Source organism: Pempheris klunzingeri, chromosome 15, assembly GCF_042242105.1.
Source record: "Pempheris klunzingeri isolate RE-2024b chromosome 15, fPemKlu1.hap1, whole genome shotgun sequence".
NCBI lineage: Eukaryota > Metazoa > Chordata > Actinopteri > Acropomatiformes > Pempheridae > Pempheris > Pempheris klunzingeri.
Window position 1 is genome coordinate 24,059,007 of NC_092026.1, and position 14,629 is coordinate 24,073,635.

Here is a 14,629-nt window from a genome sequence, read left to right on the forward strand (position 1 = left end):
CAAGTTGGCTCCAACACATAAATATATACATAGCTCATAGCCAAGTTTTGGGATTCTGTTCAGAGGAGCGATATAACAAAACTGGAACTTTTCAGGTCTGTGGATCAGCGGGATGTCTGGAGGAGGAAGAATGAGGCAGGCGCTGACAAGAACTCCCTGCCGAGAGTGAAGCGTGGCGGTGGCGGTGTTTCTTCTGGCACTGGAAACCTGCTTTTGGAGGGCAAGATGGATTCAATCAAGTATCAGGAAATCCTAGGAAAAAACATCATGCTGTCTGTGAGTAAGCTGAAGCTTTGGCATCATTAGACCTTCTAATAAGACAATGATCCCAAGTGTACCTCCAAGACCACAAAGGCTTGGCTTCAGAAAAAATCCTGGAAGATACTAAGGTGGCCATCTCAGTTGCTTTACTTGAATCACATAGAAAATCCCCGGTTGGATTTGAAGAAAGTGGTTACAGCACGCAAACCCAAGAATATTAGAAAGCTGGAGGCTATTGTCCATGAGGAATGGACTAAGATTCCTCAGGAACTCAGGTGCCAGGGTTTACATTTCCCATTTACCAAGAGCAAATGCATAGTGTGGTTCTCATATACACATATATACAGTTAATGTTCAGTAGGCTATGAAATCCAAACATGTTCAGACAACACTTTGTGTGGCACCTGTTTCATAAGAATAGAAAGTCAGGTGAAATTCTAAAAACGACCTAATTGATGTCATCCACTGGTATGATTGATTAATTAGATAATAATAATGATAATTAGAGCACTGAGAAAGTAAAGCTTATGGTTAATTTTTCGTTGGATCACTGTTTTGATGAGATGAAAGGATCTGATATTGACTATTAAGACAACAGTTACAGCTCTTTTATTAAGTTGCATGAATTAAAATACATGTAAACATATAGTACCTCAGGCACTTTGAGGAGCTATCAAGTTTACTTTAACCCGCAACTGTAGCCAGATTCTCTGTTCTCTAGCTAACCAGTCCACAACTCTACTTCACATGACCAGCTTTCTAAAAAGTCCTCACATCATTCTAGCCAGTGCCTGTCACAGTAAAAAAAAAAACATTTCTAGGAAAGAATTCTAATTCCAACTTGGTCGCCTACAGTCTTTCTGCTGTGCAACTTCCTCTCAGCTCTCCTCAGTCAGAGTAGGTGGCTGTCGGTTCAGGATACTGGCCAGAGTTTTGAAACGCTGTCCCCAGTCACCAAGGGAGCTAAAATCCCCTGAATCGTCAATTACCCATGACTCCTCTATGGAGCTGAGCGAGCCAGCCACCGAACCGTCGCCCTCATAGGCGTAGGTCGCCAGTGAATCGTAGGGCGTGGCGGCATAACCCTGCTGACTCTCTTCCAGCCGCTGTTCGATGAAGCCCCTGATCATTTCAGCGTCACCCTCTGTCACTCTGCCACGGGACAAGAGTGAGGCCTTGTTGTTTACAGCAGCGATGACACCGGCTGTTTGACAGTGGATGTCAGGTGACCTGACATTGTCAGGGCGACTGCTGAGGTGCAAGAGGACCCCATCTCCGTAGCCATTTTTCTCCTTCTTGGAGGTGCTGCTGTGAGTGCTGGTGCGCTGTGAGTGTGTGTTGCGCAAGGTGCCCATATCGAAGGCATGAGTGTCCTCCTCACCACCCCCCTCATCGTCATAGTGAATGACATTATCACGGATGTCCTCTTTTGATGTCATCAGAGTCTCTTTCTCTTTGTGGCGTCTCTGGCCCATGTACAATGCTGCCATAACTGCAAGACACAAAGAGAATAAAGTGATTGGTTAGGAAAATATATAGATTTATAATGATTTGGCCCAGTCTCTCTCTCTCTTTGGTACTGGATGAAGTGTTATATCCAGGGTTCCAGTGGTGGATTTTCAAGGTCGACAGCTGTCTCAGAAAATATCACCATTTGAGACTATTATTATTATTATTATTATTATTGGAATTACCCTTTAGTCTTTGGATCTTCAACACTTTGTTAATGACCATATGTAAATTGTGGCCCAAATGAGTGAGTCAGACACATTAAGGGAACTCTGAAAAGGCTTTCTTCATATTTGCTGCGTCATTTGTGGTAATTCCACACACTTTCCTTGTGTCTGGGTTTCCAATCCTGGAAATACAGATACCATTCTTAAAATGAATAATCCAACTCCAGTTTGATTGATGTGTGTGTGTCCACAATGCAAAAAAAACTGATGTTGGAAAATAAATAATTGTAATAAATGAAATGTTTTTGCAAATGCACCTTGATTCCACTGGCAGGTGTGAACAGAGCAGCCACACTGCTCCTGTCTGTACCTCTGAGTCACACATTCACTTAGATGTTTGTTTACATGGTCAGAACTGGGTCAGCGTGTGCACGTCTCTAAGTCAGACAGGTTACAGACAAGGAAGTGACAGACAATGCAGATGATGTGGAAGCAGGATGTGGAAAATGATTTTGATGCCGCAACACCTTTATCTGCACAGGGGGATGGTGTTCAAGATAAAGGATGAACATGTTTGAAGTGGCCCCTCCATGGTTGAGGCCAGTGTACAACTGCAACCCTAACTACGTTGGTGCTACGGTGACCCATGCTGGGTCAATTTATAACGCTGTTTAGTGTGCATGCAAAGGTTCATAGGTGTAAAAAAACAAAGTTCAAGTTTTTTTGTTATGCTTCCTTGGCAGTCTGAATACTTGACAACAAGTGAGTGCACTTCAATCAACTTTTAACAATTGTTAGTTAACAACCTCTGCTTTAAAAGGAAATACTCCAAAAATTAGATGTTGGATCAGTGGAAAAGCTGATGGATCACAGTATCCTGATGGCGCGGTTGAAAAAGATGACACTGCACTTCTGGGTCAGATCTTGGGTAATTTGCTCTGCACACAGTTGGAGTCATTGTGTGATGGGTACAAACTAAGCATGAACAGCTTTGAAGATTGTGAGGAGAGGAAGCTCTGCTGTTCACTAGAATCTCACAATTCCTCCTGCAATCACACAACAGTAATCACACTAAAGCTTATGTCCTAGACTGCCCTCCTAAAAATATGGCTTTTTCTTTTTCCAAGATTCCAGATCCTGTAGTAATCCAGTATAACATGGCTTTATGCTCTTAGAATTATCCCACACACATTCTGTAGTTCAGTATTTAAAATAACGTTTGTCACATCAAATTAAATGTGTTCTAGGGTTTAATACAGCCCCTGCAGGTTTGATAAGGTGCAGCTTTCTAATGGAAATTGAGTTTTTCTTTGTTCCTGGCTGATCAATGAAAGCTTGGTCGTATAAGGCTCTTCTAATCATTTCTAATTTGCTACTATGAGGCAGCCCTAAACAGGACTTTTTCAAACCAAGAAGGTTCCAGGTTTGAACCTGCAGGCCTGCTGGGGCCTTTCTCTGGCAGTGTGAATGCTTGCATGGGTTCTCTGGCTTCCTCCCAAAGGTTGTGTAGCCAAACGTGATCAGTCTAGAGTGTTCCCCACCTCCAATGTCAGCTGGGTTTGAGCCCCCCATAGCCCTTAAGGATCAGCACTTTAGGTAATGAATGAATTTTCTTCCTGGTTTATTTCTCTGCCTTTAAGTTGCTTACTCATCCTCTCTTCAACTTTTGACAGCAGGCAAACTTTATTTGTCCACAGTGTGTCCCGTTCTACTGCTGTCAAATCAATAGGTACAGGAAAACAAAGGCAGGTGCTTTAACCAGAAAGTCAATACATTTAAACAACTTCCTCTGGCTAATGTCACCACTGCTGCTGCTGATGAATACACTGCAGCTCTATTAGAAACTGATGTCTTTTTAAAAGACACAGATACTTGATTGTGTTTGAGATTTTTTACAAATGTTTTCATTTTAATGTAATATTTAATGTTTCAGGATTCATCTCTGACTATACTAACACATCTGAAAACACATTTCACGTGACCATTCACATATAGTGGACATGTGCTTCCCACTGGAAACAGGAAGCAGATTATCTGCTCTGCTGTTGCTTGCTTAGTTGCAGAAAATCTTTACTGAGGATGAACAGCAAAGGTGAAAAGTAAGAAAAGCGATTTCTTTGCTTGGATGATGAGATGGAACTGTTCCTGAAAGTATAACACTAGATTAAGGTGGTCAAGACAGTTGAAAACATAAAATGTGAGTTGTGTCAAAGCAATGCTTGGAGTAATTTGTTTTCTCACGGAAAAGGCTTAATGTGATGGGGGCATGACCAATCGGACAGGCACGTGACTGACCCAGTCAGGAAGTGAGTGTGGGTGTCTGCATCATTATTTTTAAAAGTTTCTGTTCTTTTCCAAGAGTCTTCAAATTAAAACAGGGTCATCAACTGTTTCACAGGTCTACATTTTAGGGGTTTGAAAATGCCAGAGTAGTGTGGATGCTAGGCCTAAATGTATGTGTGGTTAGTTAATGACAGCACTGTTGAACCAAGATTTAAAGTAACTGCACCTCCAGCAAATTGCTCTTTGAAATGTACTATTTGTATGTTATCCTACTTTACCACTAGTCTCCAGCATCATTCAGTCACATCATTAAACATTAAACGATCTTTTTCCACAAGCAAGATTATATCATGTGAATCTGAATAGTAATTCTACATTGGTATGAAAGGGTTTCTGGTGTGGACTGACTACTAACACAAAAGTATTTCTTTTTTTATGATGGCTTCCATTTTATGGCCCCATCAAATGTGAGCATAAAGGATTATGTAATCAAAGATCTCATGACCCATATATGATCTTGTTCCCCTGCTTAAGTCCTCAGTAGAAACTCTGCATGCAGATGTGTTGTTATGTCGTCCTTCTGTGGAAACTGCCCTCACTTCCTTCCCTCCATTAGGAAAGCAATCACCTGATCTGTGAAGCAGATCAGTACACAGGGAAGGAAACACAACAACTTTCCCTTGGGGTATGTGCTATAGGAACTAAACAAGGTCATAGTGGAGGCTGGGGTTGGGTTAATGGGGGCTGCCAGTATGTACTGGAGTATATTGATGTTTCAGCATCTTTAGCTCTTTTGGAGACTTAATAGAAAACCCTCCTCCGTCTGCATCAGGGCTTTTTGTGAGCTGCTTGCTGCTGGAGGAAAGAAAATGGCACAACTGAGGCTTGTGAAAAGGAGCCAGAAATAATAACAGAGCTAAGCCAGTAGGTCAGAGGGGAATTCAAATGAGAGGACACACAGTCTGCAATCTGCCTGGAAAAACCATTCACTGACAGCCATGCACTGTTTATTGGTTTTCACTTGTGATGCAGGTTAAATCGGATATTCTGTTTGTTGGAGTGTGTCGCTAAATAGCTTTACAAGCTATTGCAAGTAATATACACAATATGAATGATGGAGATAAATAATCAAATATACTATACAATAAAAAGGGCGGAATAATGTAAAATCATAGGTTAGATTCTGATTTAGCGGGATGAGCAGGAATACTGTATCCTGCTGCAGGTGGTAGAATAACACTGTGTTAGCATCAGAGGATGACATGTATTTAGAGTTGTGTGAAGACGAGTAAGAGGTAGGGTTGTTGTCTTGGTAAATTACTGAAATGTATCCAGACTGTAATGTAGCACAAAGCTACTTTCTGAAAAATATACAGCACCTTCTGAGCTTAACTGTGTGAGAAATAGAGCTGATCTGGCGATCAGCAGCTCACAATGAATAAAACTGGGGCTATGAATAATTCATGATTATTTAAGTAAATACAATAGCAGAATGTAATAAAAATGTCCCGACTGTCTTCAAATATCTTGTTTAGTTCGACCAAACAAACAAAACTGAATTATATTCAAGTAACTATGATATAAAACTTAGAAAACCAACAAACCTTTGTGTTGGTAAAGCTGAAATCATTAAATGATTTAGAAAGTAATCATTTCAGCACCAAATCAATCAATCAATCAATCTTTATTCATATAGCGGCAATTCACAACAGGGTTATCTCAAGACGCGAACAAACAACAACCAAAATAATAGCAGCACCTATAGTACTGACAATAGTTAGTATATGAATAATAATGACACGACTAGTATGCAGGAAATGAAATGTCTCATTACTTGGCATGCACACAGCTGTTTTTCTCTGGTGCCAATCTTCTTGTAATGTAATTAATGGTTCACTGGGTAACTTTTCTAAAAATGGTCTCAAACATGAGACAGATCATATGTGAAAAACTCTGCTTCCTTTGGCTCCTCCTATTGCTTCGTATGTTGTTTGCAGGAATCCACTGCGCCTGAACAAAAACAGGCATCCCTCACCATCACAGCACTACCATTGTGTTTGCCATTGTATACCTGGCCTCTTCAGTTATGAAGTTAATGATTTAACTTAGGTTCGGGAGCAAGGCCATCCCTCAAACCACACCTCTAATTACCTGTCAGGTTTCTTATACCCTTTCAAATCATTCAGTGCTGTTTTTCTCAGATTTCTCAAGGACAGACGGACCAGGCAACACGCACAAGTAAGCATTTTACGAGAAGGAGTCATCTTACCATGGATCCTGAACCGATCTCAGCCTGCACGATTCAGATCTAACCTCGTCACACCTACTGACCAACCAGCGGACCGACTAGCATGGTACCTCAGCACACCTGTAAAGGTATATGCCCTTGCCACCGCTTTACAAAACCATCTTGATAGTTTGTCCATTATGTCATCAATGGCTTCACACACACGGTTTCCATCCGGGCGTAGACACTCCACACACTCCTGGAACAACTTCCAATTCGCTCTTGCAGAACCTCACACTGCCAACACCCTGTTAGCTAAAGAAGTCAAAGAAGGATTGATGATAGGCCCGTTCCACAAGCTTCCTTTTCCAGTGTTCTGCATTTGCCCAATAGGTGGCCACCCAGAAATACCCTGGAAAAAGAGGCCAATCGTAGACCTGTCCTCCTCACATGGCCTGCGCATTCTCCTAGCATCTCATTCCTTGTCCAGATTTCTTCATGTAATATGCAAACATGGACCATGCAATCACCCTCATTTTTCACTCATCACTTTCGGCTGCAGAAGCAGCCCCCTGGATCCTGACAAACAACCACAAACTCCCTTACATACTCCATCTTCTCTACGACTTTCTTGTCGTCATTCTACCATCCTCATCTCTCCACCTCAGGCAGTCTATTCTCATAAAAGCCTTCTCACAACTTGGTGTCCCTCTTTCCAAAGAGAAAACATCAGAGCCTAGCATCTCTATTCAGATTTTAAGCATCACCTTGGACTCGATTTCTTTCCACGCATCCCTGAACTCAAAGAAAATACAGCGCATCACTCTGTTTCTCTCTAACTACCTCCTGGCAGAAAGATGCAAAAACAACATGTTACTATCCCTCCTCGGCCACCTCAATTATACAATCCGCATAATTCAGAGTCAGAATCAGCTTTTATTGGTCAAGTATGTGAACACATACAAGGACTTTGATTACGGTTTTTCCACTGCTCTTGTGTCCTGACACATAATCTGACAAAAAGGGAGAAAAGAGCAACAAAGCTGAACAATGTAAACAAAATAAACACATTAACTTAACTAAAGGAAATCATTTATAATCTATGTACATATGTAAATATGTGAATATAAGTAAGTATAAGTAGATTTAAGTGTGATGGCCTGTGGATAGAAGCTATTTTTGTGTCTGGTTGTCTTGGTGTGGGGCTGGGGTGGGGGAGGGGGGCAGTATTGTGGGGCTCCTCCTGTCATCTCCATGGTTTTTAGCTTGTTCAGCTCCAGGTTGTTCTGGCAACACCAGAGGACCAGCTGCTCCACCTCCCTGGACCAGCTGTTCTACTTCCCAAATCCTTTCTGTCTAATCTTCTGATTAAAGCTCTTCATGATGGAGTAGGTCTGGACGATGCATGCATAAAGGAAATGCACCTGTGGCAACATTTCCTGTCATCTTGGAATGGCATTTCCTTCTTCTATGACAACCTAATCTCTGTACCGGAGGACATTCAACTCTACACAACTCCATAGTTTTTGGTGGCTACTGGATGAGTTTGGTAGATGGTTTGATTCTGCTTGGCCCGCAGAGTTCAAGTTTCTTGATTCAGAGTCCCTCTCTCCTTCATCCGCACTGCATGACCTATACCCTATTATCATATCTGTCTGTGAAGGCATCACCACAACACCCACTGTTTCTCACTGAAACAGGACAAATGGCCACTCGATTTTGGTTCCAGAAGCATCTACATCAAGTCCTCTGCATGTCAGGTGCAGTATCGGTGCAGCAGTGAGACTGGGTATCTATCTAACCATCCAGGTCCTCGGCCACTGGTCATCTCAGGCATATTCCTCCTGCATACACAACAATTTTAATGATCTACATCAAGCCTCACTCTTTTGGGGGCCTGAAACAGGCTCAGGGGGAAAACATGCCCGAGACAGAAACCCCAAACTGTGTCTCCCTCTGCCAGGTCTCCAATACAACCCGGACCACCTACCAGACGACATCTCCCTTCTACATTCACCCTTTCATCCATATCCATACATCTGTCCTCAACATACAATATTTTGAATATTCTGAACTTCACTGGATTCCAATGACACTATGTTGTGTAATGGTCCTTGCTAGGGAAGTTGTGGTTAAACTATGTGGGGAGCTAAATCCATTTTTTCCTCAATTCTACCAACTACAGCTTTGATAGTCAACAAAACAAATACTTTTTTACATCATCTACTTGAACAAGGGTTTCAGTTAGGTGTTTGCTGAGAAGTCACTTTGATCAGATGAATGTAACCCTTTATGTGCTCGTCCCTGCAATGTCACTGCTGTCACTCAGAGCACCAGCATTTCCCTGAAATGTTACTAGGTCTTGTCATTTTGACACAAGTCTTTGATCATGTGTTCTGTGATATTATAACAGGAGAAAATGGTTTTTGAGGGACAAACTGTGAGTTTGGGTGAACTGTGCATTACAGGAAAAACCGAAATGGAAAATGTACATTATTGCTGCTCTTTTCAAATATAAGTCATGAAGCTGACAGGTTCAAGAAGGTAGGTTTGGATTAAATACCTTTACCTTGAAGATCACATATAAAGGCATTCATACATTTTTAACAGTGTTCATTCTACATGGATAAAACACAAGTGTTTCATCTAATTTAAGCAATCAGGCAAGCTGTAAACAAACCCACAGGTTAGTCAAACTCACATATTTGAGAGAGAGAGGGTCTATCAGGTTTTACTAAGTGGATCATATCCTGTGTGGCATAGATGCGTTTGGTGCTCCTCAGCAGTGACGGAAAAGGCAGAAGGCAACAGCAATCAGCAACCCAACAGTGCATCAGAACTCACACATGCAATGTCTCTGCAAACCTGCAATATTTCAAATTAAATGGGTAAATTACAGCTGATAACAAGTGATTTCCTGCCATTTCCACATGTCAACCTCCCAGTCACTGATGGCTGATAGTTATGGTATCCTAAAACCATCCGATACCTACCTACAAATTCAACTTTCAACTTCAGCTGATCTGGTCAGTAAGCTCAGTATAACTCAGTTTTCTACACTTAAACACCAGCAGCTGTTGCCCAAAGAGCTACAGAGAGTTACCTACCATGGTCGCCTGTTACCTTTAGGATTTGGTTTTAATGCCATGCTGCTCGTCCTTGAGGGTCAGCAAAGTTTGGTACCAAAGTTCTAAGAACGTTTGAGCCTTTATAAACCTGATAATAGCCTTAGATTCTAAGAAGAGAACTTTTTAGCTGTCTCAAAATCCTGACAGAAAACCAAAGGTTGATTAATCAGCTTTTACAGTCAGAGCCACTGTGCTTTAATTGCCTGCCTTAGGAGTCATCTGTTTAAATCCCTGCTTAAAACATTTCCTTCCCATTCGTTTCTCTTTTTTGTCAAAGTTTAATCCACTTTGTTCTAACTGTCATGGCTCTTTACTGTATTTCTTCTTTCCTGTTTCATTCTTGACATGAGCATTTTGGCCCCATGGCAACATGGATCAGGTTGGAACTTTAGTGTTAACGTAATTCCCTTCTTAAAAGATGAATGGAACAACTTTTCAAGATTGACAATCTTTTCAGGACATTTATCAAGTAAAAATGTCAGCATTAGCTGATTCCAGCCTTTCAATTGTGAGGATTTGTTGCTTGTCTGTGTTTTAAATCACGACATACGTTTGGCTTTTAGACTGCAGGTCAGACAAAATAAGCAGTTTGAAGATATTTTATATATTTTTTTAAATTTTCTGATATTTTAGTGACTAAATGTTTATTCAGTACCCCAAGGACTAATCCCCAGGCTGATCTATTCTAGTTGCTACAGTACTGGAGTGCCATCTTGATGGCTAATATGATCACAGTTTTGCCAGGATGAATATATGTGTCTTAGGTAACCACCATGATATAAAATGTTGAAGTTGTTGGGAAACTAAGTACAAGTTAACTCATCATAAAGGAGTTTAGCCTGGAGGGGGTTGGAACCTCTTCCTGTATGTGTGAGTTCTGAATATATTTGCACAACAAGAGGACATATGTGTGGAGGAGTTTACACAGGAGGTAGGTGGTGGATGTTAGAGATGTTTGTGACAAAGAACAAATTGTTTTAAGTCAAGAAAATGTCAAAACTATGTTGAAATAACACCTTAGTTTCAGTATCCATGACATCTACACCTGCATCTTTCCTATCTTGCCCTTAACCACTTTACAGGTTTTTGGGTTTTTTTTATCTGTTAATTAAAAGCAATGGCAATTTTCCATTGTATCTTTTCCAGGGGACCTTCTTTGTACAAAATGTACTCCTTTTAGAAATGAAATGTTGTGCAAAAATGTTAAGACAGTAATACTTCAGAAATTAACACCATGCCAGGATTCCCTCACGTATGCCTTCCAGCCCCTTCACCACAGGAATGACCAAAAGGTGGATGTTATGTGTTAGCAGCTATGAACCCATCCTCCCATCTCTTCCTTTATGTCCTCTCTTTCAGTTATCCTCCCTCTCTACAGAGGGCACCAATAAAAGAGGCACAATGCCCTCAGGAGGCTGTGATTATTCTCTGACATGCTATCATTCACACACACACACACACACACACACACACACACACACACTGAAGCAGAGACCCACATGCATTTCTCATGATTGAGGTGAATCAGATAGGATAAAGAACTCCTATTTCATTTCTGCTTTATCTGTAATATATGACACATATGAGCTGTGTATGCACACACTCTCAGCCTCGCACACACACTGGGAGCTGTGTCCTTGTGACCCTGAGTGTTTTTCTCTGGTAGAATAGGTGGTTATGTAACAATGGTTCTCTGTGACAGAAGCAGAAAAAGTGATGAGATGATAGAGCAAAAAAGATGTAGATGAGGATAGATAGTCAGTCTGTCTGTCTGTCTGTCTGTCTGCACCACCTGTGATGATTCCAGGCTTGCCATGGGCTGTTGGTGCCCTCTAGTGTTACATCACATCCATAGATTCACTGGTAAAATGTATTCCCTCATTATCAGCTGTTGGCCAGAAACATTTCAAATTGAAGTTTCTTTTGACTTCATTTGACTATATTAAATGGCTAAAATCCCCACACAGCTCATCTGATGTGGATGTAAACACCTTTAAATTAAAGCAAAGTCCCACAGTTCCAACTGGGGTAAAACTAAACATAAAACTTATCAAATCTCACATATTTGCCTTTAACATTGTTTTGGCTGAAGTGTTAGCAAACAATTGGACAGCTGCTGTATTTTTGGCCCTGAGCAGTATACACTCTCCTTTCAGCTCTGTTTTGGTCTCCACTCCCCTCTTTGGCTGCTCAATCAAGTTCACCAGCTGGTCTTTCGCTGTGTCTTCAGCTATTTTCCTGATCAGGTCGTGCACAGTTGGAGATGTTACATCAGTGGAGTTATGGAGAGCACGTCATGGAAGAAGGACAGTTTCTGCTTTGGCTCTGGATCAAGCCTTTTACTGTGTTGTGAATAGGATCTATTTCTTTGTGTAGGATGCATCATTTTGTGTGTTGAGTGGGACTGGTTGATGTGACCAGCACTTATAAGATATGAGGTATTAGTAGATGAAGAGCTTATAGCAACATATTGTGCATTTTGTCTTCAAGGCCAAGTAAATGCAAGTTACACTTTATCCTGACATCACTCCTGTCACAAGCACACCCACTGCCCTTTTCTCACTGACACAATCATATGTAAAAGTATACTTCATCTCTATTTCAAAGACAAATGCTCTGGACTGACAGATTTAATGCAGTGGTTTAAATCACTCACACTTTTTTCCAATGTTAATGTTTTTGTCTAAAGTTCTTTGGGCTGGTGACCACATGATGTGTCCCTACTGCTGTCACACTGCTCTGCTTCAAGGCTTCATGTTGAAACACATCAGCAGATTTGTCAGCCTGCCCACTGGAAACACATTTACCTAAAAGATGAACACATGAGGTGATTCTTTAGCTGTTTTTGTCCTTTGGAGTGCTGCTTTTTTCTGACCTTGTTTGAGGTCAACACAGATACGTTTAAAAGCAATCCGTGTGAACCTTTTTATACCTAAAATTAAGTTTCACTGTGTAAAACACAAAACGGTTATCTGCGGTACTCGCTCATGTAAATATTCGCCTTCTGCACACACAGTGTTCGGTTAAATGAAATGCAAATTTACCAGTCTGAACATGCGCTGGATAAAAATGGTAAAATACATGTTAGAATTTGCTGCTTCTGTTCCTTGGAATGATGTTTCAAGTGTTTGTTAGTAAGCTGTAGTGGGATGATTGGCTTACCGATGAGCAGAGCTACACACAGCAGAATAGCCATCAGAGCTCCAGTGCTGAGACCCACAGGGAGGAAGATGGCCTCGGCTGAGCAGGTGAACAGTGAACCTCCCGCCTCACAGGAACACACTCGGATGGTGAGGGTGGCTGTGCTGCTCTGGGCGGGGTAACCACTGTCTTCAACCACAACAGGAAGAACATAGATGTCCTGCACCTGCCGCTGGAAGCCAGAGCGCCGAGTCACAATGCCAGCTGTATTGTCTGGAGGGGATGATGGTACATCACTGACAGTTATTACTCTCATTGCCTCACTGCTGCCACATCCACATCTGAGAAATCTGATCAAATCTTGAAGAGTGTGTTACCAGTTTACAGGCTGGAGATGATTACGTGCTGCATGTAATAGCTCATTTACAATAATTTAAAGGATTGCTGTTATTCTATTGTAGAACAGGATTATCAATGTAGTACTGTCTAACTTGCCTCCTCTGTCTGTGGACCTCAGCTCCAAGTCTTCTAAAGATGTATATCTTTAAAAACAGCTCACAAATATATAGTTTACTTTTCTAAAAAAAAGGCTGTAAACTGTAAAATGTATTCTAAAAAAACAGCTGCTCACTTGTCATTACTCAAACAGGAAGAAATAGTGCATTTGTTAATAGTGATATCAACAGCTATGTAAAGGCTAACGTTACTAAGCAACCTCCAGCTGGTACTGGTTCATTGGCAGCATTTAAGTCATTTCCTGTATTTTTGAGTTTACCTGGAAAAAAGACAATTATTGATTCATTTCCGTGTAAAACGTTTGTAATACGATATAAACAGAAGACTGGTATTTCTTTACATTCTTTGGTCAGATTTCTGTGGTGAATATGCACCACTGACACGCTGCTCTCACGTAATGCTGTTAATTACCACATCCGGCAAGTCACAGTAAGGTTGCAGCTAAACAGAAAATGTTCAGTGACATTTCATTTGGTTTTCGGCCAAAATATCTGATCGTGTAATACAATATCCAGGTGAAGAGACTGGTAATAAGACTGAGAGCCAGGCTGAATAACTCCCGTTGCTCATGTCCTCTTTGCTTAAAATGCCCCCTGTATATAACCATTGTAGTGCCTGATGTAACTTTGTATGTCCAAACTTTAAACTCGGATTGATGTGACTATGGTCGGACTATTTAGATTTCCATCTGACAGCAACAATATGAGGACGGTTGTGTTCATCAGCTGCTCTCCAACTATATCTGTCTGCTGTCTGTAGCAACTGTAGTATACAGTCTGTTTTTACAGCTTCCACAGCAGCTGCCTGCTGCTGTGACTCAAAGGGATACTATGAGAGTGGTGAGAGTGAAAAACCAAAAGAGCTGAACCTCATTACAAAGCCCTGAAAAGCTGAGGGGAGCTACAGATTCAGGTCAATATCAATCATACCCACTTTTAAGTACTTTGCTAATTGAATCAAGTAGTCATAATACAATATAACAGTTAATCATCCCTCACTCACTTCCATAATCTCGAACAGTGAAGTTTCTATTGCGAAGCTCTTTGGGGGACTTAAAGAAGAACCTCTGGCTGACAGGAGGAAGGTCCTTGTCCACAGCAGCGATCGTCTGGATCACCTGGTCAGGGAGAAAACAGAGAGGACACTACAGAATTACATTTAGATTGCTGGTTCATATCTCTTGGCTGGCAGGCAGAAGCAGTAACTTTAATCTAGAGGTGCATGTTGTCACATTTTAATATCTCATTCATTTACAAGTCGACTCGTTCCCCCTTTGTCTGAACGGGGTCATGAGGACAGCGTATGACTAGAACATGAGGTAACTATGAGATCTGGAAATAATAAATCTTTGTTACCCATGGTATACACTGTGCACCACACTGGTTTGTTAGTGTCGA

General features: G+C 41.3%; 1 protein-coding gene across 1 annotated transcript in view; it reads right to left on the reverse strand.

Annotated features, from left to right (window-relative positions):
- Positions 1-941: 941 nt before the first annotated feature.
- cdh12a (cadherin 12a) overlaps positions 942-14,629 on the reverse strand; it is a 47,223-nt gene continuing 33,535 nt past the window's right edge. Inside the window, exons 10-12 of the mRNA XM_070844320.1 lie at positions 14,235-14,349; positions 12,738-12,989; positions 942-1,753 (exon numbers count right to left, since the gene is read on the reverse strand). Of these exons, the coding sequence (XP_070700421.1) occupies positions 1,140-1,753; positions 12,738-12,989; positions 14,235-14,349 (981 nt within the window). The 3' untranslated portion in view covers positions 942-1,139. The remainder of the gene's footprint in view (positions 1,754-12,737; positions 12,990-14,234; positions 14,350-14,629) is intronic.